The 24000-nt window shown below is 42.5% G+C and overlaps 1 protein-coding gene across 1 annotated transcript in view; it reads left to right on the forward strand.

The window, feature by feature from the left end:
• NEB (nebulin) overlaps positions 1–24000 on the forward strand; it is a 149868-nt gene that overhangs the window by 18693 nt on the left and 107175 nt on the right. Inside the window, exons 16-40 of the mRNA XM_054380962.1 lie at positions 201–299; positions 968–1072; positions 1153–1260; positions 2148–2459; positions 3401–3607; positions 4448–4552; positions 5773–5880; positions 6144–6455; positions 6558–6764; positions 8050–8154; positions 8279–8386; positions 8994–9305; positions 9991–10197; positions 12784–12888; positions 13835–13942; positions 15535–15846; positions 16697–16903; positions 17806–17910; positions 18742–18849; positions 20051–20362; positions 20549–20752; positions 21240–21344; positions 22458–22565; positions 22957–23268; positions 23795–23998. Of these exons, the coding sequence (XP_054236937.1) occupies positions 201–299; positions 968–1072; positions 1153–1260; positions 2148–2459; positions 3401–3607; positions 4448–4552; positions 5773–5880; positions 6144–6455; positions 6558–6764; positions 8050–8154; positions 8279–8386; positions 8994–9305; positions 9991–10197; positions 12784–12888; positions 13835–13942; positions 15535–15846; positions 16697–16903; positions 17806–17910; positions 18742–18849; positions 20051–20362; positions 20549–20752; positions 21240–21344; positions 22458–22565; positions 22957–23268; positions 23795–23998 (4485 nt within the window). The remainder of the gene's footprint in view (positions 1–200; positions 300–967; positions 1073–1152; positions 1261–2147; positions 2460–3400; positions 3608–4447; positions 4553–5772; positions 5881–6143; positions 6456–6557; positions 6765–8049; positions 8155–8278; positions 8387–8993; positions 9306–9990; positions 10198–12783; positions 12889–13834; positions 13943–15534; positions 15847–16696; positions 16904–17805; positions 17911–18741; positions 18850–20050; positions 20363–20548; positions 20753–21239; positions 21345–22457; positions 22566–22956; positions 23269–23794; positions 23999–24000) is intronic.

Raw genomic sequence — 24000 nt, forward strand, 5'->3', positions numbered from 1 at the left:
CCTCCTTGGGCAACCTGTTCCAGCATTCCACTACCCTCATGGTGCAGAACTTGTTCCTAACATCCAGTCTAAATCTACTCTTCTCTAGTTTGAAACTGTTGCGCCTCATTTTATCACTGCAAGTCTTTGTAATCCCAGTTGTTTGCCTTATGAAATGCTCACAGGAATTTTCTGTAAAGATATTTATTCTCTTCCTTCAGCACACCTACAAAAAGCACCCTGATCAAACCAAATTTACTCAAGTGACCGACTCTCCAGTACAGAAACAAGCAGAGATCAACACCAAACAGCTGAGTGATGTAAGTAAACTTGTTGCTACACTCTGACCTGATCAAGTTCTGCCCTGTGGCCAACTGCTTCATCATCCAGGTTTGAGAGAGCTTACACACGCAAGCACAAAAAGCATATGTGGGTATTCAAAGGCTTCCTTGCCTCTGCTAGTCAGGGGGATTCCATCCCCTCCCTAACAGGTTGGTAGTCATCAAAAAATGTCCCATTGTCAAAAAATCCCAAACTCTTGCAATGGCAACAGCAAAGTAGCAAGAAGCTGAATCATAGAATCATAGGTTGGAAAAGACCTTTAAAGTCATCAACCATTAATCCAGCACTGCCAGGTCACCATTAAACCATCACCCTCTGCACCGTATCTACATGGCTTTGAAACCTGTCTAGGGATGGGAACTCCACCCCTGCCCTTGGTGTCTGTTCAGAGTTTAGACCACCCACTGGGCAAGAACTTAGTCTCCTACTAGGTAACAGGAAAGCTTCAAGTTGTGTCACTCAGCACTATCAAGCATTTACAATCTGTAAACATCGGGCTGCTAAATTTCTTTCTTTTTTTTTCTTTTCTCTTTCTTTCCCCTTCTTTCTGTTCTCTTTCTTTTCCCTTCTTGCTCTGCTCTTTTACCTTCTTGCTCTTTTCCCTTTGTTTTCTGTTCTCTTTCTTTTCCCTTCTTTGTCTTTGCAGATACTGTATAAAGCCAAAGGTGAAGAAGTTATTCACAAGTATCACCTCCCTCCAGATGTGCCCCAGTTCATACAGGCTAAAGTCAATGCCTACAATATCAGTGATGTAAGTACAATTGGAGTCTTTACAACACAACGTTTTTGTTAGCTAGAAAATGTTTGCTCAGAATTCACCTTTTCTTCCAGAACTATTACAAGGCTGGATTGGAAGAATTAAAATCAAAAGGATATGATCTAAAAATTGATGCTATTCCCATCCAAGCTGCCAAGGCTGCTAGACAGGCTGCAAGTGATGTGAGTATCCTCTTCCTAAAGGAACTGCTTAATCTGAAAGAGTTCAGATTAAGTGCACATGTCTCTCCAGAGTCAGCATTATGAGAGATTAGAATCACAGAATGGTTTGGGTTGGAAGGGATCTCCACAGGTCATCTAATCCAACGCCCTCTGCAGTAAGCAGGGCCATCCTGAACTAGATCAGGTTGCCCAGAGCCTGGTTGGGCCTCACCTTGAATACCTCCAGGGATGGGGCCTCAACTACCTCCCTGGGCAATCTGTTCCAGTGTTCACTATGCTACAAGTGCAGAACTTGTTCCTGACATCCAATCTAAATCTGCTCTTCTGTAGTTTGAAGCCATTTGTCCTTGTCCTATCACTATAGGCCTTTGGAAACAGTCCCTCTCCATCCTTCTTGTAGATTCTTAGTCTTTCCTAGAGGCTTAGTTTGTGTGGAACTTACTTTGTGCACGTCTTAGAATCACAGAATCATTTTGTTTGGAGGAGACCTGTAAGATCATAAAGTCTAACCACTAACCCAGCACTGCTAGCTCAGCACTAAACCATGGCCCTAAGCACCACGTCTCCATGGCTTTGAAAACCCTCCAGGTTTCAAAGAGTTTGCTTTAGAGAGGCCAATGCTTCCACACTGTGATTTTTAACCCACTTTTCAGAGGAGAAATGACATCAGCAGTTCTTGCAATCATTCTGTGATACTTTCCTTTCTGTTTTTGTTCACTCTCCATCTGTGGTTGGGTTTTTTTTTGTTTTTGATGTTTCTTTATTTCTGGTTTTGTTTCTCTCTGTCTTCTCATCTTCTTTCTTATTTTTTTCCCTTCTCCCCCTCCTCCCTATTAGTGTGTCTTTCAATAGCCACAGCACACTTGATCTCTCTTCTCCCTTTGCAGTATAAATACAAACAAGCCTATGAAAAGGCTCGAGGGAAGCAGGTTGGGTTCAGAAGCCTGCAAGATGACCCTAAGCTTGTCCACTACATGAACGTAGCCAAGATTCAGTCTGATCGTGAGTACAAGAAAGACTATGAGAAGACCAAGACTAACTACCATACACCTCCAGACACATACAGTGTCCAGGCTGCTAAACATGCTCAGGATGTGGCTTCCAACACCCACTATAAAAACCTGATCCATCACTACACTTACCTGCCAGATGCCATGGCTGTGGAGCTTGCAAAGAAGACGATGGAACTTCAGAGTGATGTAAGTATTTCCACAATTCCAATTTCATGGAGGTTTTCCTGCATGCTGTGACAAATAAAAGACAGGTTTCTATGCAATGAAAATGGCCATCCCTGGCTGGGGGTGGTCTGAGTTTCTTATGTCTTAGAGAAGATCATTAGAAGTTTGTCAGCTGATATTTTGCTTTATTCTCTAAGGCTTCTTTTAAGTTGTCTTGGTTTATATTCATGTGAGATAGGTATGATGGTGTAGCTGGACTACTATTAACTACTTAGGACAAAGGAGTGAACAAAATCTAACTGTTGATATTATTAGTGATAGTTCTTGAGACCTCTGGCATAGGAGATCTCTCCTAGGACTTTCTAGATCCTTCTGCTGGATACAGAGTTTCAAATAGTTGTCAGGGCACACTGCACTCTTAGTGCAGATGGAATTCGACGCGGGACAGATCCCTGTGGAGGTCCACTCATTTCATAGATTCATAGAATGATATGAGTTGGAAGGGACCTTAAACCTGGCTTTGAATGTTTCCAGGGGAGGGGCATACACAACCTCCCTGGGCAGCCTATGCCAGGGTCTCACCACTCTCATACTGAAGAACTTCTTCCTCACATCCGCTCTAACCCTGCTCTCCCTCAGCTTCAAACCATTCCCCCTTGTCCTGTCTCTAGACATCCTTATGAAAAGTCCCTCTCCAGCCTTCCTGTAGGCTCCCTTCAGGTACTGGAAGGCAGCTCTCAGGTCCCCCTGGAGTCTTCTGCAGGCTGAACACCCCAGCCCCTTCAGCCTGTCCTCATAGCAGAAGGGCTGCAGCCCTTGGATCGTCTTTGTGGCCTTCCTGTGTATTGTCTGAGTCACTTGCTTTGTTGAACAGACTGGCTAGACTGTGATCATTCTTTTGAACAGAGTTATCAGAGCTCTGAAGGGAAAATTTTACTGCATGTTGGCTTTCTCTCCTCCAGAATGCCTACAAACAGGATTACAACGGTTGGTTAAAGGGTATTGGATGGAGTCCCCTGGGTTCTCTGGATGTTGAAAAAGCCAAAAAGGCTGGAGAAGCACTAAATGAAAAGAAATATCGACAGCACCCTGCCACCCTGAAATTTACAAGCTTATGTGATTCCATGGCAATGCTTCTAGCTCAGGACAACACCAAGAAACTGAACGATGTAAGATATCTCTTGTTACTCACTTATGCTTTATGTTACTGGCTGATATTCCAGCTAAGAACCCTTTAGATTTTGAAACCGTAAAAACAGAAAAACTGCAATTTGTTGGTAAGAATGAAGCAAAGTCAGAACGGTTTGGATTGGAAGGGACCTTAAGACCATCCAGTTCCAACCCCCCTGCCATGGGCAAGGAAGCTTCCTACGAGACTAGGTTGCTCAAGGCCCCATCCAAAATCTCGCTTTGAACACTTCCAGGCTTGGAGCCTCCATGGCTTCTCTGGGCAACATGTTTCAGCGCTTCAGCACTGGAAGAATTTCCTCCTAATGACTAATCTAAATTGAGCTTCTTCCAATTTGAAGCCATTACCCTTTGTCCTGTCACTCTATGTCTTTGTAAAAAGTCCCTCTCCAGCTCTGCCATAGCCACTTCAAATCCTGGAAGGCTGATGCAAGGTCTCCTTGAAGTCTTCTCTTCCCCAGGCTGAACAAGCCTCTCAGCCTGGCCTCATAAAAGAGGCCTTCCAGCCCTCCCAGTATTGCTGTGGCCTCTGGCCCTGCTCCAACAGGTCCCTGTCTGTGCTGTGCTGAGGACTCCAGAGCTGGCCCCAGCACTGCAGGTGGGGTCTCAGCAGAGGGGCAGAATCCCCTCCCTGCCCCTGCTGCCCACACTGCTGGGGACCAGCCCAAGACATGGCTGGGGCCGTGCTGGCAGCGCATGTTGATAGCTCGTGTTGGACTTCTCATCAACCAGCACCCTCAAGTATTTGTTGCAATGTCTCTATTTGTTGTTATTACCAACCCTGTGCTTGTCAACAAATATTTGTTTCTTTTCCCTTGCAGATAGCATATAAGAAAGAGGGTGAAAAATTAAAGCACAAATACACCCTGGATCCTGATGTTCCTCAGTTTATTCAAGCCAAAGTCAACGCCTTCAATCTGAGTGATGTGAGCACAGAATCAACAATTTGTTCAATAATATCTTTCTTTGTAACTTCCCTCACAGAAAAATTAACTTCTGTTTCTTCATGCTGTGGTACTGAATTTAGAAATGCACAAACTCTGAATTCAGCTAAATTTTTACTCCTAGTAGTCAGTGAGTTTGGTGTTTATTAAGCACCTTTTAATGCTCTCTGATCCTTCATGACCATGAAAATGAGAAACCAGTACACTTGTAAGTCAGATTCCTCTGTGTTTGGAGACTTACATCATCCAGAACACACTGCAGAGGCAGGCAGTTCAAGCTCTCTGTATGTTGCTTCCTGCTGCTGGGCTCTCAAAGGATATTAACTCACCCAGTGAAACTTTGATGCCTTTTCCTGCTATTCCACCACTACTCTGCTTCCTTTCCATCACTTCTTGCACCCATCCAACACCTTGAATATCTGCACTGATAGTATCAATTTTATTCCCTCTGTGATACTAATATTTTGGTGGCATTATCAGCCCTCCAGGAGCCAAATAAAAGATGCCACCTCCTTTAACAGCCTTGAAATGCTATCAGTCTGGCCAGACACTAACTGCTGATAAAAAAACCCCAACCACCAAACAAACAAAAAAACCCAACAACAACAAAAAACCCAAAAAACCCCAAACCAAACCAGTCAGACTAATTTATTCAGTCACTTCATAGAATCATAGCATTTTTTTTGGTTGGAAAAACCCTCTAAGATAGAGTCCAACCTTCAAGCTAACGCCTCCATGTCCATTAAACCATGTCCCAATGTGTCATGTCCACACATTTCTTGAATACCTCCAGGAATGCTGACTCCACTACCTCCCTGAGTGGCCTCAGACCACACAAGGCGTGATTTTGATGCCAACAGGCAAAAAGTTCTGAAAGTTCAGTCAAATGACAAAAGGTGGTTCAGGGAGGGGAAAAATGCCTCTGAGTGAGGTATTCCGCATAAAAATTGCAAAATGTGGATGGGGTGTTAATGGTTTAGCTAGATGAGTTGAACTGACTGTCTTGATGGACTTTCCTGCCTTGCTAGTAATTTTATTTATTGTAACATCACTGGTTTGTGTGCAGGTTAATATTTTTGCCTTGCATTTCCACAAGTCGAGTATTTTTATTCCTAAAACTATAATAAAAGGAATATCTTGAACCTGTTTGTTGAAGTTGCTGCTGGTAGCACTGCTAACTCAGACCTTTCTGCCTTTACAAGGCTAACTACAAAGCTGACTGGAAAAAAACCATTGCCAAAGGCTACAACCTGAAGCCGGATGCCATTCCCATTATTGCTGCAAAAGCTTCTCGAAATATAGCAAGTGATGTAAGTATGATTTCCATCAAGTGGGCTACACACATCTAACAGCTCTCTACATGCTCTGTATAGTTCCTCCTCATGTTTAGATGGAACTTCATATTTTCATTGCTTATAGTTAAAAACTTCTTATGTTAACTTCTTATATTCAAAAACTTCTTATGTTAACTTCTTATAGTCAAACCATTGAGCTTCAAAGGATTTAATTATCCCAAGTCTGCTTTCTTTCCTGTGGGTAAGACTTTCTTTTCTTTCTTTTTCTATGTCTCTAGTACAAGTACAAGGAATCTTATGAGAAAGATAAAGGCAAGCAGGTTGGGTACCGCAGCCTGCAGGATGATCCCAAACTTGTGCATTACATGCACGTGGCCAAGATGCAGTCAGATCGGGAGTACAAGAAGGGTTATGAAGTCAGCAAGACCAAATATCACACTCCTTTGGATATGATCAGCGTGACAGCTGCCAAGAAAGCCCAGGAAGCAGTGACCAACACTGGCTATAAGCAGCTAATTCACAACTACACACTCCTGCCTGATTCTGTGAACCTGGAGCTATCAAGAAATGTGATGCAGCTTCAGAGTGATGTATGTGATGAATGTCTGGGAGAAGGTTTAAGGCCTTACCTGGTTTTATGCATGCAGCCTTTCTAATTTTCCTCATGTTTTTCCTTCTTTATTTGTTCAAAGAATGTGTACAAAGCAGATTTCAATAACTGGTTGAAAGGAGTTGGCTGGATACCACTTCAGTCACTGGATGTAGAAAAGGTCAAGAAAGCCACACAGATCCTCAGTGAGAAGAATTATCGCCAGCACCCAGACCAGCTGAAGTTCTCTATCCCAACAGATGCAATGGAGCAAGTGCTGGCCAAGCAAAATGCCCAGACCATGAACAAGGTGAGAATCTGTGCAGATGATAGTAACTGGGACAGAGATTGGATCTTTGTCTGACAAAATCATAGAATCACAGAATGTTAAGGTCTTGGGAAGGACCTCCAGAGATCATCCAGGATCACCTAGGTCAGGTCACACAGGAACATGTCCAGACAGCTTTTGAAAGTCTCCAGAGAAGTAGACTCCACAACCTCTCTGGGCAGCCTGCCCCACAGCTCCAGCACCCTTATACTAAACAAGTTTCTCCTTATCTTTGGGTGGAAACTCCTGGGTTCCGCTTTGTGCCCATTGCCCCTTCTTCTATCACTGGGCACCACTGACAAGAGTCTGGCCCCAGCTTCTTGCCCCCCCCATGTCCTTATCTCTTGCTGAGCATTGAGAAGATCCTCTCTGGGACTGCTCTTCTCCAGGCACAATAGCCCCAGACTTTCCTCATCACAGAGATGCTCAGTCCCTTTTGGAGCTGCTTTGTAGCCTCCACTGCACTCCCTTCAATAGTTCCCTGTGTTCCCTGACTCTCTGGAATGGGGGAGCCCATTTAGTGCCTTGTCTATTTCTGCAGGAAGTACCTTTAATCAATAAACTGAAAACCCCCTGAAATTCTGCCAGTTTTGTAGAAGCTTCCTTGAAAAGAAAATTTAAATTAAGATTTCTTTGAAATTTGACTTTCCTTCCTTGAAAGGAAATCTTTCAGTTAGTCTGGAGATGTCTGGGACACCACTGATCCCTATTCCATATTTGCCACGGAAAGAGGGTGTGTGAGATAAAAAGAATTTCTGCTTCGCATTAAAGCAGAGAAGAAAGCAGACTGCAAATTCTCAGCTATCAAAATGTACTCTGCATATTCCTCAAAGCTGTAAAGAAAGAGAAGGAATTTAATACTGCCTCTCAGCAGTGATCTTTGTGAAGGTTATGCGAAGTCATCTTTTGTGAAGGTTATTTCTAGTGCTTATGGAATCATATTAAGATATGATTTACTACTAATGAACAAACCAAAATCAAGGTCTTCAGGGGAAGTTTAGGTTGGAGATGAGGAACAATTTCTTTGCTGCAAGAGTGGTCAGGCTTTGGATCAGGCTGCCCAGGGAGGTGATGTAATCACCATCCTTGGAGGTGTTCAAGAAAAGTGTGGACATGGCACTTCGGGACATGGTTTAATAGCTGTGGTGGTCTTGGATTGAAGGTCGGACTTGATGATCTCAGAGGTCTTTTCCAACCTTAAAGATTCTATGATTCTCTTCATTTCTGACTGCAAAGCCTTTTCAATGCTATTACTTTGTAACTGCAGAGACTCTACACTGATAAATGGGACAAGGAGAAGACCAAGATCCATGTTATGCCAGATACTCCAGAAATTCTGCAGTCTAGAGTGAACCAGATCACCATGAGTAACGTGAGTTACATTCAGTGGCTGCTGCACAAAAGAAAAATTTGTGTCATTTCTGTGTCTTTTTGGAAAGCATTTACATTTCAGCTGTAGAATAAATTTCAGCTGTTGTTCTTCTCTTTTACATTAGAAACTTTACAAAGCAGCATGGGAGGAAGACAAGAAGAAAGGTTATGACTTGAAGCCAGATGCTCTTCCAATAAAAGCAGCCAAAGCCTCCAGAGATATTGCAAGTGATGTAAGTTTGATTTGATGATTCCACTCAGAGTAGCCACAAAGGCAGTCAGGACGTTTTCAGGGTGCTTTTATGAACAAATGTGGTCTCAGTTTTATGTATGGTGGGACAAAACTTTGCTCTCCAGTGGAGTAATTCTCAGTTGTGCTGTTTTACTCTTGGCAAACTGCCAAGCTTTGTGTGCCTGCGTTCAACAGGCTAATTGGTGAGATTATTTATTCATAGAGTGGTTTTGGAAGGGACCTTAAAGATCATCTGGTTCCAATGCCCTTGTCATGGGTAGGGACAGCTTCCACTACAGCAGGTTACTCAAGGCCTCGTCCAACCTGGCCTTGAACATCTACAGGGAAGGGAAGCATCCGTGGCCTCCCTGGGCAACCTGTTCTAGTGTCTCACCACCCTCACTGCAAAGAATTTCTTCCTAATACCCAGTCGAAGTCTGGCCTCCTCAAGCTTAAATCCATTCCCTCCTGTGCTATTATATTTAACTACAGCTGAGCTCTTGTGATGAAACAGAACTGACATTTTCTGTGTTTTCAGAGGTGAAGTTGAGCTTCATAAGGCAGGGGGTTTTGACTGAAATTTTACTGTTGTTCTTCTTTCTTGACAGTATAAATACAAACTAGCTTACGAAAAAGCGAAAGGGAAGCACATTGGGTTCCGCAGCCTTGAAGATGACCCCAAGCTGGTGCACTTCATGCAGGTGGCTAAGATGCAATCTGATCGTGAATACAAAAAAGATTATGAGAAGGCAAAGACCAATTTCCACACTCCAGTGGACATGTTCAGTGTTGTGGCAGCCAAGAAAGCACAGGAAGTGGCTACGAATGCCAACTACAAGAATTTGATCCATACCTACAACGTTTTGCCAGATGCTATGAGTCTTGAGTTAGCCAAGAACATGATGCAGTTGCAAAGCGATGTAAGTGAGCTGCTCTCCAACCTTTGCTTTGTGAATACAGTGATGCTCAGCTTATGAAAGCATGCTGCAAGATACAGAGTTCCATTTTCTTAGTGAAATTAGTTCAGTTATGTACTAAAATGTAACAAATTAAAGGAGACCTTCAGCAGTGATAGCTGTTGTGTTCCACTAAGACTGAAATATTTGGGCTCAGAAAGGAGTAATTTATATGTGATGTAAAATGGATTATTTACACACCCCATCAGGCTCTTCAGGAGCAACAGTTGTTTGCAGGCCAAGAGAGGAAAGGCTTCACCTTTCACTAATAGCTTCATCTTGTACTTCCAAAAAGATCTTCTTTTGGAAGGGGAACCCATCTACATAGGGTTATTCACAGACTGTCTGAAAGGCTTTTTGTCTCAGTATAGTGATTCAAGATGATCCTCTTCTTCAGGAAGGCCTTGGTTTGTAATCTTACCTGTCAAACTATACCCATCATAAGGAGGATCTGAATATTGTGTGAAAGGTGGAGTAATAAAGGCCCCACTGTAATAAATATGTGTCCAAATAAACCTTGAATGCACCTTGATGCTGTTTGCTTCTTTTCAGAGCCAAATGCATTCCAAATCTAATATTAAACACAGTTGTCATGGGTTAGAGACTTTTTTTCATGCATCTGATTTTTTTTTTTTCTTTCTGCCTCCAGAATCAGTACAAAGCAGAATATGCTGAAACCATGAAAGGTGTTGGATGGATGCCACTGGGCTCCCTAGAAGCTGAGAAGAATAAAAAGGCAATGGAGATTGTTAGTGAGAAGAAGTATCGCCAGCATCCAGACAAGCTGAAGTTTTCTGTTCCTATGGATTCCATGAACATGGTCTTAGCTTTAAACAATGCTAAAATCATGGATGAGGTAAGGAAGTGATCACTAAAATTCATTCCAGCTTGCAGAAGTAAGACACAAATGACACCTGATGGTATAGTCGTTGCTCTTGTAGGCATAGCTTTGGAAATCATCCATTTTGGCAGCTCATGAACATGCCTGGCTAATTGTGGTTCACCTTAACAGACCTTCAATATAGCTGAATACCCTGATGTCTCCAAGAAAAAACAAAAAAAAAAAAAAACAAAAACAGACATAAAAAGACAAACCTAAAGGTTACATTTTATTAATAAAGTTGACCCAAGATAACTGATTTTAGACTTTAGCAGTTTAGGGGCTAAAAACACTGAAGTAATCCCTTTAGGAAGCAGAATTTCAGCTTTTGAAGCAATATCTGTTTTGTCTAATGCCTGTTGCAGTAATATTGCTACCTGATATGAAAGTTTTTATCATGAGGTGTTTATTTACTGATTCTCCTCCTGAACTGATGTAATCTACTGGTGTTCTTTGAAAATATCTAGGCCTCCTGTGCTTTGTAGTTCACAAGATGTTAAGGGTTGGAAGGGACCTCTGGAGATCTTTGGGTCCAACTCGCCTGCCAGAGCAGGATCATAGAATCCAGCACAGGTCACACAGAAACACATCCAGATGGGGCTTGAAAGTCTCCAGAGAAGGAGACTCCACAACCTCTCTGGGGAGCCTGTTCCAGTGCTCTGTGATCCTTACAGTAAAGTTCTTCCTCATGTTGAGGTGGAACTTCTTGTGCTGTAGTTTACATCCATTGCCCCTTGTCCTATCAGAGGGTGCAAGTGAGCAGAGGCTGTTCCTTTCTTCCTGAAACCCAGCCCTCAGATATTTATAGACATTTATTAGATCCCCTATCAAACTTTTCCTCTCCAGACTAAACAGCCCCATATCCCAGATCTCTCAGCCTCTCCTCATAAGGCAGTGCTCCAGTCCCTTAATCATCCTTGTAGCCCTCCACTGGATTCTCTCAAGTAGATCCCTGTCCCTCTTGAGGTGGGGAGTCCAGAACTGGATGCAATATTCTAGGGCAGAGTAGAGGGGGAGGAGAACCTCCCTTGCTGCTGGACACATTCCTCTTAATGCACCCAAGGATCCATTGGCCTTCTTGGCCAGAAGGGCATGTTGCTGTCTCATGGATAGCTTCTTGTCTACCAGGACTCCCAGGTCCTTCTCCATGGGGCTACTCTCTAGCAGATCACCTCCTAACCTGTGCTGGTGCAGTTTATTTTTCTTCCCCCGGTGGAGTTTCATGGACATCAGAATCTTGCACACACTTTCCTTAGTTCTGTTTCCTCTAAGCAAGGCTCTATTGCCTCTCTCAACTGATACATATTTCCCAGGAGATAAACCAATAATCTTCTACCTCTAACAATTATTTCTGGTTTGGTTTTTACTTGTGGGTTAATCTTGGTAAACAGCTAAGCACCACACAGCCACTCCCTCCTCTTCCCCACAGTGGGATGGGGGAAGAAAAGCAGATTAAAAGTAAAAAAGAACATGTGGGTCAAAATAAAAAATGTTTAATAAGCAAAGGAAAAGGAAAGAAAACAAAACAAGTGACACAAAAGCAATCACTTGCCACCTCCCATGCCCAGCCAGTTCCCAAACAAAAGATGTCTAACCTCTCTGAGCCTTGTCTTCTCCCTTTAATCTTGCTGATGTTGCATGACATAGAATATTTCTCTGATTATTTGGCTTCATCTGCCTGTTTATGTACCCTCCCAACTCCTTGCACACCCCCCTAAGTCTGTGGGAGCAGAGAGAAACAGAGAAGGGTTTGATACTGTGCAAACACTGTTCAGCAAGAGCTGAAAGATTTTAGTGTGCTAACAGCAGTGTTTTAGTCACAGCTGTAAACCACAGCACTGTTGGAGCTGCTCTGAACAGGATTAACTCCATCCCAGCCAGACATAGTACATTTTGAAACCTATTGTTCACTGCTGTTCAATGTGCTGCTGGGCAAGAGAGAAGCACTGAAATACTCCAGCCAGATTGGGATTTTTTCCACTTTTATTTCAGCCTCACAAAATTAACTTCCTAAGAGCTTTTCCTCATTCACATTGCTTTTAAGTGCCAAAATAAAATGGCAGATGCTCCTACCATGTTAGTAACTGCATCATTCTAGAGAAGATTTATATTTCAGATAGGAATTATTCTTAATTTCTTCGTTATGGTTATCCTGGTTTTACTGGGACAGAACCACAGGCCAGCCGTGGGCTGCAGGCTGTTAGCAATCTGGAGTCAGCCATGGCAGCTGATCTAAGTTGGCTACTGATGTATCCCAGACCATAAACTTCATTCTGAGGACAAAGGGGGAAGGTTGCTGAGTATGAGGGAGTCTCTTGCTCTTGCCTGCATTCCCATTTATTCTGACCATTGTGTGTTGACTGGGCTGAGTATAACTTTTTACCCTTGATATCAGTATTGGGATTATTTTGGCTGTTTTATTAAATCCATTTTCATTTCAACCCACTGGTTTTCTTTTCCTGATTCCCCTCCTCTAATGGGGAGGGCTAATCAAGTGCTGGAGTTTAACCTCAGACATGGGCACAGACAGTTGACATCTCTGTTTTTCTTTTATCCTTCCAGCACAAGTACAAACAAGCCTGGGAAGAAGACAAGAAGAAAGTTCACATCACCCCAGATATTCCACAGATTGTTTTAGCAAAAGCAAATGCATTTAATCTGAGTGATGTAAGTACTGTTTGTAAGGCTGGGATGTAGCTCTTAGGGTTTTTATTAGGGAAACAACAGATGATGAAACTCTCTAATTCTCAGTTTGTTACTTCACAAAAAGCTACAAATTTTCCTTTTCCCCACTTCCTTCCCCAAAATTGCATACAAAAAGCTGCCAAGAAAAAAAATTGACTGTAAATATATAGTCAGTTATGACATAGAATCAGAATTTGTGCATGTGGGAAAGAAATTATCATGCCCTTTTGTTTCAGGTTGTTATCATAGAATGGCTTAGGTTGGAAGGGACCTTAGAGATCACCTACTCCAACCTCCCTGCCGTGGGCAGGAACACCTCCCTGCTAGACTTGGCTGCTCAAGGCCTCATCCAACCTGACCTTGAACACCCCCAGGGAGGAGGCATCCACAACATCCCTGGGCAACCTGCTCCAGAGTCTCACCACCCTTGTACTGAAGAACTTCTCCCTAAGCTCCAGTTTAACCCTGCTCTCCCTCAGCTTGAAACCCTTCCCCCTTGTCCTGTCTCTAGATACCCTTATGAAAAGTCCTTCTGCAGCCTTTCTGCAGGATCTCTTGAGCTCTAAGGTCGCCCTAGAGCCTTCTCTTCTCCAGGCTGAACACCCCCAGCTCCCTCAGCCTATCCTCATAGAAGAGGTGTTCCAGCCCTTGGATCATCTTTGTGGCCCTCTTCTGGACTCGCAGTCCAGCTGCACTGGTGTCTGAATGCTAGAATTTGAGTTAAATTAAAGAATGCTTAGTTAAAAAAACAAACAATCAACTCTCTGTGTGCCTGAGTGCCTTAAACAACTGCTCAAGGACTATTAAACATACCTGATTCAAGTTATCATATAAAATTCATCAGATTTTCTTTAAGTGCCTGTAGTTTGCTTGGCTGCTTTTTTAAAAATTATTATTTTTAAGACGTTTCTTTTGTTTCTTTTCACAGAAAATGTACAGGCTGTCATTTGAAGAATCTAGGAAGAAAGGCTATGACCTCAGAGTTGATGCTATCCCTATTAAAGCTGCCAAAGCTTCTAGGGACATTGCTAGTGATGTAAGTGCTTGAAAGATGAAATGATCATCAGTTCAGATACTGAAACATGAATTTCTTGGCATGATTCAATTTTATCTACCAACTATATGAAGTCTCTTCGTTCTCTTGTTTGTAAATAATTCTGACATATTGATATATGTTCTAACTCATTTTCTAGCAGGTTTAAAGAGCAATTTCTCCTTTGGAAAGGTTAAGGAGATAGATGAGGGGCTCAGAAGAACCCAAAAGGCAGCTGATTCCGTGCTGTGATGGTGCTTGGGCACTGTATAAATGTATTTTGTGTCTTTCTAGTTTAGACAAAGTGGTCAGAGATCAGCCTCAGAAGTGTCTGAGAAGAACAGATAAGGACTTAACTGTACCACTGCAGTAAAAAGAATTTATTCCTTTGAGTTTCTTGATGCTGAGAGCCTCTGGAACCAGTACCATTCTGAACTCCTTTGTGTACCAGTGATGAGGGGTTTGCTGTGGTAGAGGCAAAGCCAGCCTGAGAGGGGGATGAAGTTAAGGCTCATCATTTATTAACAGAGGATGTTGCAGCCACTGCAAGGTCAGTTTGGTGTGTCAGTCTGAGGGGAGGATACTTCCATTGTCAGTTCCTTCCAAGCAGTGAAGGAAAAAGGAATTGATTCTTGGTATGTGAAGTTCATTGTCCAGGGAGGATAAGAAATTGAGGAAAGGGTTAAGAATTTGGATTATTTGCTTTATTAAATGAAAAAAGGCAAAAGGTCTTGGAATGTATCTTGAGTTTTTTAATCATCTGAGCAAGTGAACCTAAAGGAAATGTTGATTAGATCTTTATTTGATGATTAGTCTTTAGATACAGACTCAAGTGTTCTGAATATGATGCAGACTAACCCCAAAATAGTTATCTAAGCCAAATACTGGAAGGAGGACAGCAATAGCAAGAGAGAACTAACTGTGTGGGCTAATATACCTTGGTTCTAGTGGTTGTGATAGCTCACAGAATCACAGAATGGCTTAGGTTGGAAGGGACCTTAGAGATCATCTACTTCAACCTCCCTGTTATGGGCAGGGATGCCTCTCAGCTAGACTTGGTTGCTCAAGACCTCATCCAACCTGGCCTTGAAGACCCCCAGGGAGGAGGCAGCCACAACCTCCCTGAGCAGCCTATTCCAGAGTCTCACCACCCTTGTACTGAAGAACTTCTTCATTTTAGAGCTGAGTATCTCTAAACTACAGTGTCAAAAGAACTCCCTTCAGCAAATCAGATCTTGGGTGTTCCTTTGCCTTTTGTTTTCCATCAGTATGTCTCATGTTTTCATTGTGTCATTTATAACAAGATTAGAAAGTGATTGAACCTCAGGGTACGTTGAACCTTGTGCAGGAGCAGAATAAACTGTCATAAGGAAATTTCATTTATCAAGAAAGTGTTTAAATGTACTTTTAAAAGGGCCACGAGACATTAGTTTTGCTCTGGAGTGCACCCTAAGAGTACATGGACAAAGCCATCACTGTGATGTTTTCTTAAGAACGTAAAAATGTTATTTGAATCTAATTTTTTATGGGATTATTTTTTCCTTACAAGATAGATGCTGCTTATTAAAGTCTCTCTCTCTCTCTTCTCTTTGTAGTATAAATACAAATTAGGCTATGAACAAGACAAAGGGAAACTTGTAGGCTTCCGTAGCCTTCAGGATGACCCCAAACTTGTCCATTACATGCAAGTGGCCAAGATGCAGTCTGATAGGGAATACAAGAAAGCCTATGAGATGGGCAAGACACATTACCAAACGCCTTCCGACGCACTCAGCATCGTGGCAGCCAAGGAGGCACAAGACCGCGTAACCAATACCAACTACAAGAGGCTGATCCACCAATATATGCTGCTCCCAGATGCCATGAACTTAGAACTCTACAGAAACATGAATCAGATACAAAGTGATGTAAGTTGCTCTTTTCTTTCTGTCACATTCACAGCTGTGACTTTTTTCCCCCCTGTGTTTTTGTTATGGTTTTGTATTGGAAACAACGGAAATATATTATATTGTAGAATCATAGAATGGCTTGGGTTGGAAGGGACCTTAAAGATCATCTAGTTCCAACCCCCCTGCTGTGGGAAGGGACAATTTTCACTAGACCAACTTTCTCAAGGTCCTATCCAACTTGGCTTGAAACAATTCCAGGCTTGGAGCCTTCACAGCTTCTCTAGACAGCCTGTTTCAGTGCCTCACCACCCTCATGAAGAAGAATTTCTTCTTAATGTCTCGTCTAAATCCAGATTCTTTCAGTTTGAAGGTAACAAAGCTGGGGAAGTGTCTAGAGAACAAGTGTTATGAGGAGCAGCTGAGGTGATTGAGGTTGTTTAGTCTGGAGAAGTGAAGACCATTGAGGGTAGACCTCATTGCTCTCTACAGCTCCCTGAAAGGAGGTTGCAGTAAGGTGGGGGCTGGTCTCTTCTCCTTACTGTCAGGTGATAGAATGAGAGGAAATGGTCTGAAATTGTGCCAGGGGAGGTTTAGGTTGGAGATGAGGAACAATTTCTTTGCTGCAAGAGTGGTCAGGCATTGGAAAAGGTTGCCCAAGGAGATGAAGTCATCATCCCTGGAGGTGTTCAAGGAATGTGTGGCCATGGCACTTGGGGGCATGGTTCGGTGGACATGGTGGTGTTGGGTTGAGAGTTGGACTTGATCTTAGAAGTCTCTTCCTACTCAAACAGTTCTGTGATTCCCCCTCCTTCCCATTGCCTAAGCCATTAGTAACCTGCAAGCTTTCCTGTTGTGTTCTGGTTGGCAGAATGAGTACAAGCAGGATTACAACGAGTGGTTCAAGGGGATCGGTTGGAGTCCTATTGGGTCTCTGGAGGTGGAGAAATCCAAGAAAGCCACAGAGATAGCAAGTGACCGGAAGTACCGCCAGCATCCCAGCCTCTTCCCCTTCACCAAACAGACCGATGCCATGGACCTGGTCCTTGCCAAGCAGAATGCAAATATCATGAACAAAGTGAGTATTTGTGGGGGAGATGAGGCAAATCTTCACATGTAACCCATTTCAGTCAACAGCGTCTCAGCCTCTGTCACCACTTTTACCCTGGGTAAAACAACTTTCCCTTGCAGTTTCTTCTTTACCCCTTTTTTTTTCTTAATGAAACACTTGGTTACTGGTAAATACTTTTAGTTAAATAAATCTTTTCACATTCTTTTCATTGCTGCCTCTCCAACCTCTGTTCTTCCCATTCTTGTATAGAAATTACTGGCCCTGAAAGTCGTCATAGCAGGGTTTCATTAGAAGTAAGACTGGATCCTAATTCAACAGATTCTGGATTAAGGCATAGAATCACAGAATGGTTTGGGTTGGAAAGGATCTTCAAGATCATCCAGTTCCATCCACCCAAACATGGGCAGGGGCACCTCCTACTAGACCAGCTTGCTCAAGACACCATCCAACCTGGCTTTGAACACTTCCAGGCTTGGAGCCTCCACGACTTCTCTGGGCAGCCTGTGTCAGTGCCTCACCACCTTCATGTGGAAGAATTTCTTCTTAATGTCTAATCTAAATCCAGCTTCTTCCAGCCTGAAGCCATTACCCCCTGTCCTGTGACTCCATGCCTTTGTAAAAAATCCCTCTCCATCTCTCCTGGAAAGCTGCTCTAAAGTCTCCTTGGATCCTTCCCTTCTCCAGGTTAAACAACCCCAATTTTCTCAGCCTGTTTTCCTAGGAGAGGTGCTCCAGCCCTCTGATCATCTTTTTGGCCTTCTATGGACCCACTCTAACAGTAAACTACATTTAAATCTTTGTCTTTTCACCCTTCCTTATCCAAAGTGTGCAAATGCAGAGTTGAATACCTCTCAAGATCCATCCTTTGTCATTGATATTAACACATCTGGCGTTACTTTTCTCAACAGCACGCTTATACTCAAGCTTGGGAGAAGGATAAAACTCAGGTTCACGTAATGCCTGATACACCAGACATTCTACAGGCCAAACAGAACAAGACAAACTACAGTCAGGTAGAGTTTTTAATACTCCCTATGACAATTTGACTTTCTTCATGTATCTGCAATATCTATTTTCTTCAGATTCATTTCAAAACAATTAATTGGTGTAAGTTAGAAGGGATGGGATGGGGGATTTAGAACAGAGGTAAGAATTTGTGACTAATATTTTTTTCAGAGTAGCAGCAGTTATCATCTTTGGATTAACAAAGTAACAGTCAAAATGACATTATAATGTGTTTGAAATCTGAGTGCAGGTGCATAGTCCATACCCTTACCACAGAAATCAATCATGTTTAAAGATTCCTTGATGTAAAATCACCAGTTCATGCTGTATATTTTTAACTTAACATATGGGAAAAGAAACATGTGCAATGATTCTAATTTCTCTGCCAGCTTTCAGATCTGAGAAGGTGACAGTTGTGACAGTATAAAATACAGGTTTTGCTTTACATCATTCCTCAGAGGCCAATCTAGGACTCATTGCTTAAAATAGCTATTCAATGACTACATTACAGCCTTATTAATTCCATTTTTAACCCAGTTGGAAAGTTCTCAGTTCTCCCAGACAGATCTATTGCAAATTCCCCAGATAGGTTTGAAATCCCCAAGATATTTTATAATAGGATGCTGCTGTAAATTAAAACGCTTTAACCAGCAGCCTAAGGTTTGGAAAACCCATGTTCCATGCTTCCCAGGTTCCCATTCTAGTAGCTTTTCTCTTACAACTGAAGCCAGTTCTCCTGTAACTGTCCACTGAAGTGGCCAGAATTTGGTTAAATGGATCATTGACATATCTAAAGAGATGTATTAAGGCTTTAAAATTTATGCTGTCTTTTGTTTTAGAAACTATACAAGCTTGGCTGGGAAGAAATGATCAAGAAAGGCTATGACCTCACACCTGAAGCCATGTCAGTGAAAGCTGCCAAAGCTTCAAGGGACATTGCAAGTGATGTAAGCAACCTTTCTAGTTCATAACCTAGTTACCATAACCAGTAGTCCCACCAGATTGAGATGCACCTCTCTGCTAAGGTGTGGCTTGGAGTAAGGAACAAACCTGCTGACAGAATTCCTTCCTGTTCTCCCGTTCTGATCTCTTCTTGTCAGTGAGGACAATTTAAAAAGGGTTGCTCTGACATCTTGACAGCTCCAAAGATTATGTGTGGTTTATTGTTAGAAGTTGTCTTCTCTTTTGGGTGTTGCATTTCCAGAGCAGCAGTAAATTTGGTCTGATCAGCTGATGCCAGTGTCTGTACTGAGAAATCCTCTTTACAGCTCTGAAATAGCCACACTGCTGTTATCATCACTTGGCATGAATGCAACTCCTCCATTTATGGAAGAGATTTTATTCATCACAGCATCACAGAATGCATTGGATTAGAAGGGACCCTCAAAGGTCATCTTGTCCAACCCCACTGTAAGTCAGCAGGGAGACCTCAAACTAGAGCTCAAGGCCCTGTCAAGTCTGTCCTTGAATGTCTCCAGGGATGGGGCCTCCACCACATCCCTAAGCAACCTGTTCCAGGGATTCACCATTCTCCTGGTAAAGAACTTCCTCCTAACATCCAGCCTAAATCTACCCTGCTCCAGTTTCAAACCATTGCCCCTTGTCCTATTACCACAAGGCCTTCTAAACAGCTCCTCCCCAGTCTTCCTGTAGGTTCCCTGCAGATACTGAAATGCTGTTCTGAGGTCTCCCTGGAGCCTTCTCTTCTCTAGTCTGAACAAGCCCAACTCTCTCAGCCTGTCCTCACAGGAGAGGTGCTCCAGCCCTCTGATCATCTTCATGGCTTTAACATGGGGAAATATTTCCAGTGTTTAAGCATCTACATTTTTCATTGATGATTATTTTATTCATCAATGTGCCAAAATTTGGGAGCTCTAAAGATTCTGATTGTGTCAGTCAGATGTCAGAGGGACCCATCCTTAGACCTATGCACTCTTCCTCTCCAGGGACTCTTTTCATTCCCAGGGAGAATGTGATGCACATTAATCAAGGGGTTACTAAGACTTTACACAAGGTTCCAGAACAAGTTGCTGTCATTTAATGTGAAGAAACATGAAACTGAGAAATCATCTTGATTATTTTGCTTATCTATTTTACCACTGTCTGTTTCTTCCTCTAATTTCACCTTTGCAACCTTCATCCTTCCAGTACAAGTACAAAGAAGGTTACCGCAAGCAGCAGGGACACCACATTGGGTTCCGCAGCTTGCAGGATGACCCAAAGATGTTGTGGTCTATGCAAGTAGCGAAGATGCAGAGCGAGAGGGAGTACAAGAAAGACTTTGAGAAGTGGAAGACAAAGTTTAACATGCCTGTGGACATGTTGGGCTTCCTTCTGGCTAAGAAGTGCCAGGAACTGGTTAGTGATGTAGACTACAAACAGATACTCCACCGCTGGACTTGTCTGCCAGACCAGGTTGATATCACCGAGGCAAAGAGGGTCTACGACCAACAGAGTGATGTAAGCTTCCTCTGCATTTAATGAACTTCATTTTTGTCCTGCTCCTTGAAAAAGTGTCTTTAATTACTGTCCTGTGATGTTGGTACAGATCAGACTGAAGCCAGTTAGCCTTTTAATATGGTTTAATAAATGAACAGGGGAAATAATCTACTAATTTTGATAATTCTTTTTTTTTTCCTTCAACAGAATTTGTATAAGTCAGATCTACAATGGCTCAAAGGCATTGGATGGAGTCCTTTGGGATCTTTGGAATCTGAAAAGAACAAGAAAGCTTCTGAAATACTGAGTGAAAGGAAGTACAGGCAACACCCTGATACTATTAAGTTTACGAGTATTCCAGATGCCATGGATATTGTCTTGGCAAAATCTAATGCCAAAAACAGAAGTGATGTAAGTTGCCTCTAGCAACAGAACGTGTGATTCCAGAAATTAATCTATTTTTTAAGTCTCCATATCAGAATATATGCTTAAGATGCACAAACAGGTGTTTATAGTCAGTGCCTTAATGCTCAGCTGTCAAGATGTTATTCAGAAGATTCAGGTCTCCAGTGCTGTAGAACTTACTCAGTTATAACAGCAGATAAGACTTGTACTACTTAGGGTATAATAATTCTGTTTCCTTGACATTTCATGGATATAAAGAGGAAAAAAAAAGTGGTAATGCAATTTCCTTGACATTAGATGGATATGACGAAAACTAGGTAGTATGTCAGTAGAAAGTCATTGTATTATTTGGCTTTAATAGCTCATGTTGCTTACGTAGCTCATGCTTTCACAGTATGTCTTTTGCTTTGTTATCATAGAATAAAAGTAAGCTGAATTTACTGCTATGCAATGAGCCTTTCATCAGACAAAGGATTTTTGTGTCTCTTTGCAGATACTCTATAAAGAAGCTTGGAACAAGGACAAGACTAAGATTCATATCATGCCTGATACTCCTGAAATTTTGCTGGCTAAATCAAACTTGATTAACACAAGTGATGTAAGTGTGTCTCTAGGACCTTTCTTTGATGAAATTTGGATGACTCATTGTACCTTGAGTGTAAAAGCAGTGGAGTAGTTCTACAATTCTAACACCTCCAAGCACACTTGGGATCTTCGCCTGTGAAAATTGTGGTGCACTGGGAAGCCCAAATGGAATTGCTAAAACATGAAGTGGGATTTGCTAGGATATAAAAAAATGCCTAGAAAATATTCAGCAAAAGTTAGCAGTTTTCTCTTTCATCCATCCTGATCATATTGTTATTACCATGTGGTCAGTGCTTTTTAGTAAGCCTGTTGTTGCTAAAATGTCTCATTATATCCAATGAACTCTTTAGAATTACAAAGAATTATTTAATTTAGATCAAATTCCTGCTTATAGTGGAACAAGTATGGACTGCGTAGAAAGGTAAAGAAACGTTAGCAGCTCTATCATAAGAACTGAAGAAGACAAAAATGATGACAGTCAAAATTGAGGGTACAGAATCATGGGCCTGTATATTTTGTCTCTGTAGAGGACTCTCCGAATCATCCAGATTCTCAAATGAGTTAAACAGAAAACATAGAGGTTGTCACTTCTAAATAGTTTAGATTATCAGATACAAAATACACATTACAGAATCCTCACACCCCAGCATGTTGGAGGTTGGAACGGACCCCTGTAGATCACCCAGTCCAACGCCCCTGCTGAAGCAGGAGCACCCACAGCAGCTTGCCCAGGATCACAATGGCCAGCTGGGTTTGGAAGCTCTTCAGAGAAGTAAACTCCACAACCTCTTTGGGCAGCCTGCTCCAGGGCTTCAGCACCCTCACACCAAAAAATGTTCTCCTCATCTTCAGATGGAACTTCCTGGGTTCCAGTTTGTGCCTGTTGCTCCTTGCTGGGCACCACTGAGCAGAATCTGGCCCCATCCTCTTTCTCCCTCACCCTTTAGGTATTGATCAGCCTTGAAAAGATCCCAATAAAAAGCAAAGTATGAAGTTTAATTTGATGAATGAGACTGTTTGCAATCTTCTGATTTATTTTCAGTATTCAGGGGAAGAAAGCTGTAGTGTTGAAAACCTCTCTAATGACTTTTATTTGCAATGATTGCTTTGAATCCTTCTTCAACAGAAACGTTACAAGTTGGGCTATGAAGAACTAAAGAAGAAGGGCTATGATCTTCCTCCTGATGCTATACCCCTCCAGTCAGCAAAGGCATCCAGAGACATAGCTAGTGAAGTAAGTCTTGCAGGGTGAAGATAACACTGGGGAATAGAGCTGGTACACACTTGGGATAAAGGGGCTTTATTTAAAAGGAAGAGGAGAGGTCTAAACTTTCAGCAGTATGTTGCTGCTCTCTCCAGAGGTTGTTTAATTCTTAATGATGTAAATTTAATTAAATACAATAATTTCTAACAAGTTAGTATATTGCTACTAAAAATATATGTTGATGTATTCTGGACGTGGAAGAAAAACACTAAAAGTATTGGAGAAATGTAAAGGAAAAAAGATGTGATGGGAAAAACTGAAGAAAAAAATTGATAGGAGAATATGAATGGCCATATTAACAAAGAAATTAAAGTGAGAGCCTGAAAAGAGCTTGATAATTATTGTTTCTCTATTCAATTAGTACAAATACAAAACTGCATACAGAAAGCAGCTTGGCCACCACATTGGAGCCCGCAACATCGAGGACGATCCCAAGATGATGTGGTCAATGCACGTAGCCAAGATCCAGAGTGACAGGGAGTACAAGAAAGCCTTTGAGAAATCCAAGACCCACTTCAGTAGCCCAGTGGACATGCTGGGAATTGTGTTGGCCAAGAAATGTCAGGAGCTGGTCAGTGATGTTGATTACAAGCACCCTCTGCATCGCTGGACCTGCCTGCCGGACCAGAACGATGTTATCCACGCTAAGACAGCCTATGACCTCCAGAGTGATGTAAGTTGCTCTTTCTGGAAGAGTGAAAACCACAAGTGTTCTCTTGTGCCCTGTTGGTTTGTTGGGGAAGATCCATGTGTGGAGCTTAAATGTAGGCTGATTCTATGTGACTAAGACTGTGTTGTGGCCATTCTGTCCTGCTGAGAGTTGATGTGGCAAAGGGTCAGGGGTGACACTTGTGTAGGGTTCTGCTTTATGATGACAGAGTATTGTAGTCTTGCCTGGAGCATTTGGGAGGTAGAGTTGCACCAGGTGACTGGAGATTGCCAAATGGGGCCAGTGTTTCCTTGAGAGATGAAGAAGAGAGAAAGGGAAAGTCCCTAGGTTGCTTGGCACTGTCTTGTCCTGTTGTAGGCATGGAGAAGGAGGTTGTGAGAGCTGAGTCTAATGGGGGTTGCTTCATGGTGGCTGACGGATTGACCTAGGGGAATGTTTTCTGGTAGGTAAAGCTTCTGTAGGTAGGAGGAGTGGTTACTTGAAGTGAGGATATTGCTGAGCTGTTTTATGTTCTTGCCTGTCCTTTCAGAATGTCTACAAGTCTGACCTTATGTGGCTGAGGGGCATTGGCTGGTCCCCAATTGGTTCCCTGGATGCTGAGAAGAACAAGAGGGCGAGCGAGATCCTGAGTGACAAGAAGTACCGGCAGCACCCAGACACCATCCGATTCACCAGCCTGCCTGACTCCATGCCCATGGTTCTGGCAAAGCACAACTCTGCAATTATGGACCAGGT

The sequence above is a fragment of the Indicator indicator genome, chromosome 5, assembly GCF_027791375.1.
Source record: "Indicator indicator isolate 239-I01 chromosome 5, UM_Iind_1.1, whole genome shotgun sequence".
NCBI lineage: Eukaryota > Metazoa > Chordata > Aves > Piciformes > Indicatoridae > Indicator > Indicator indicator.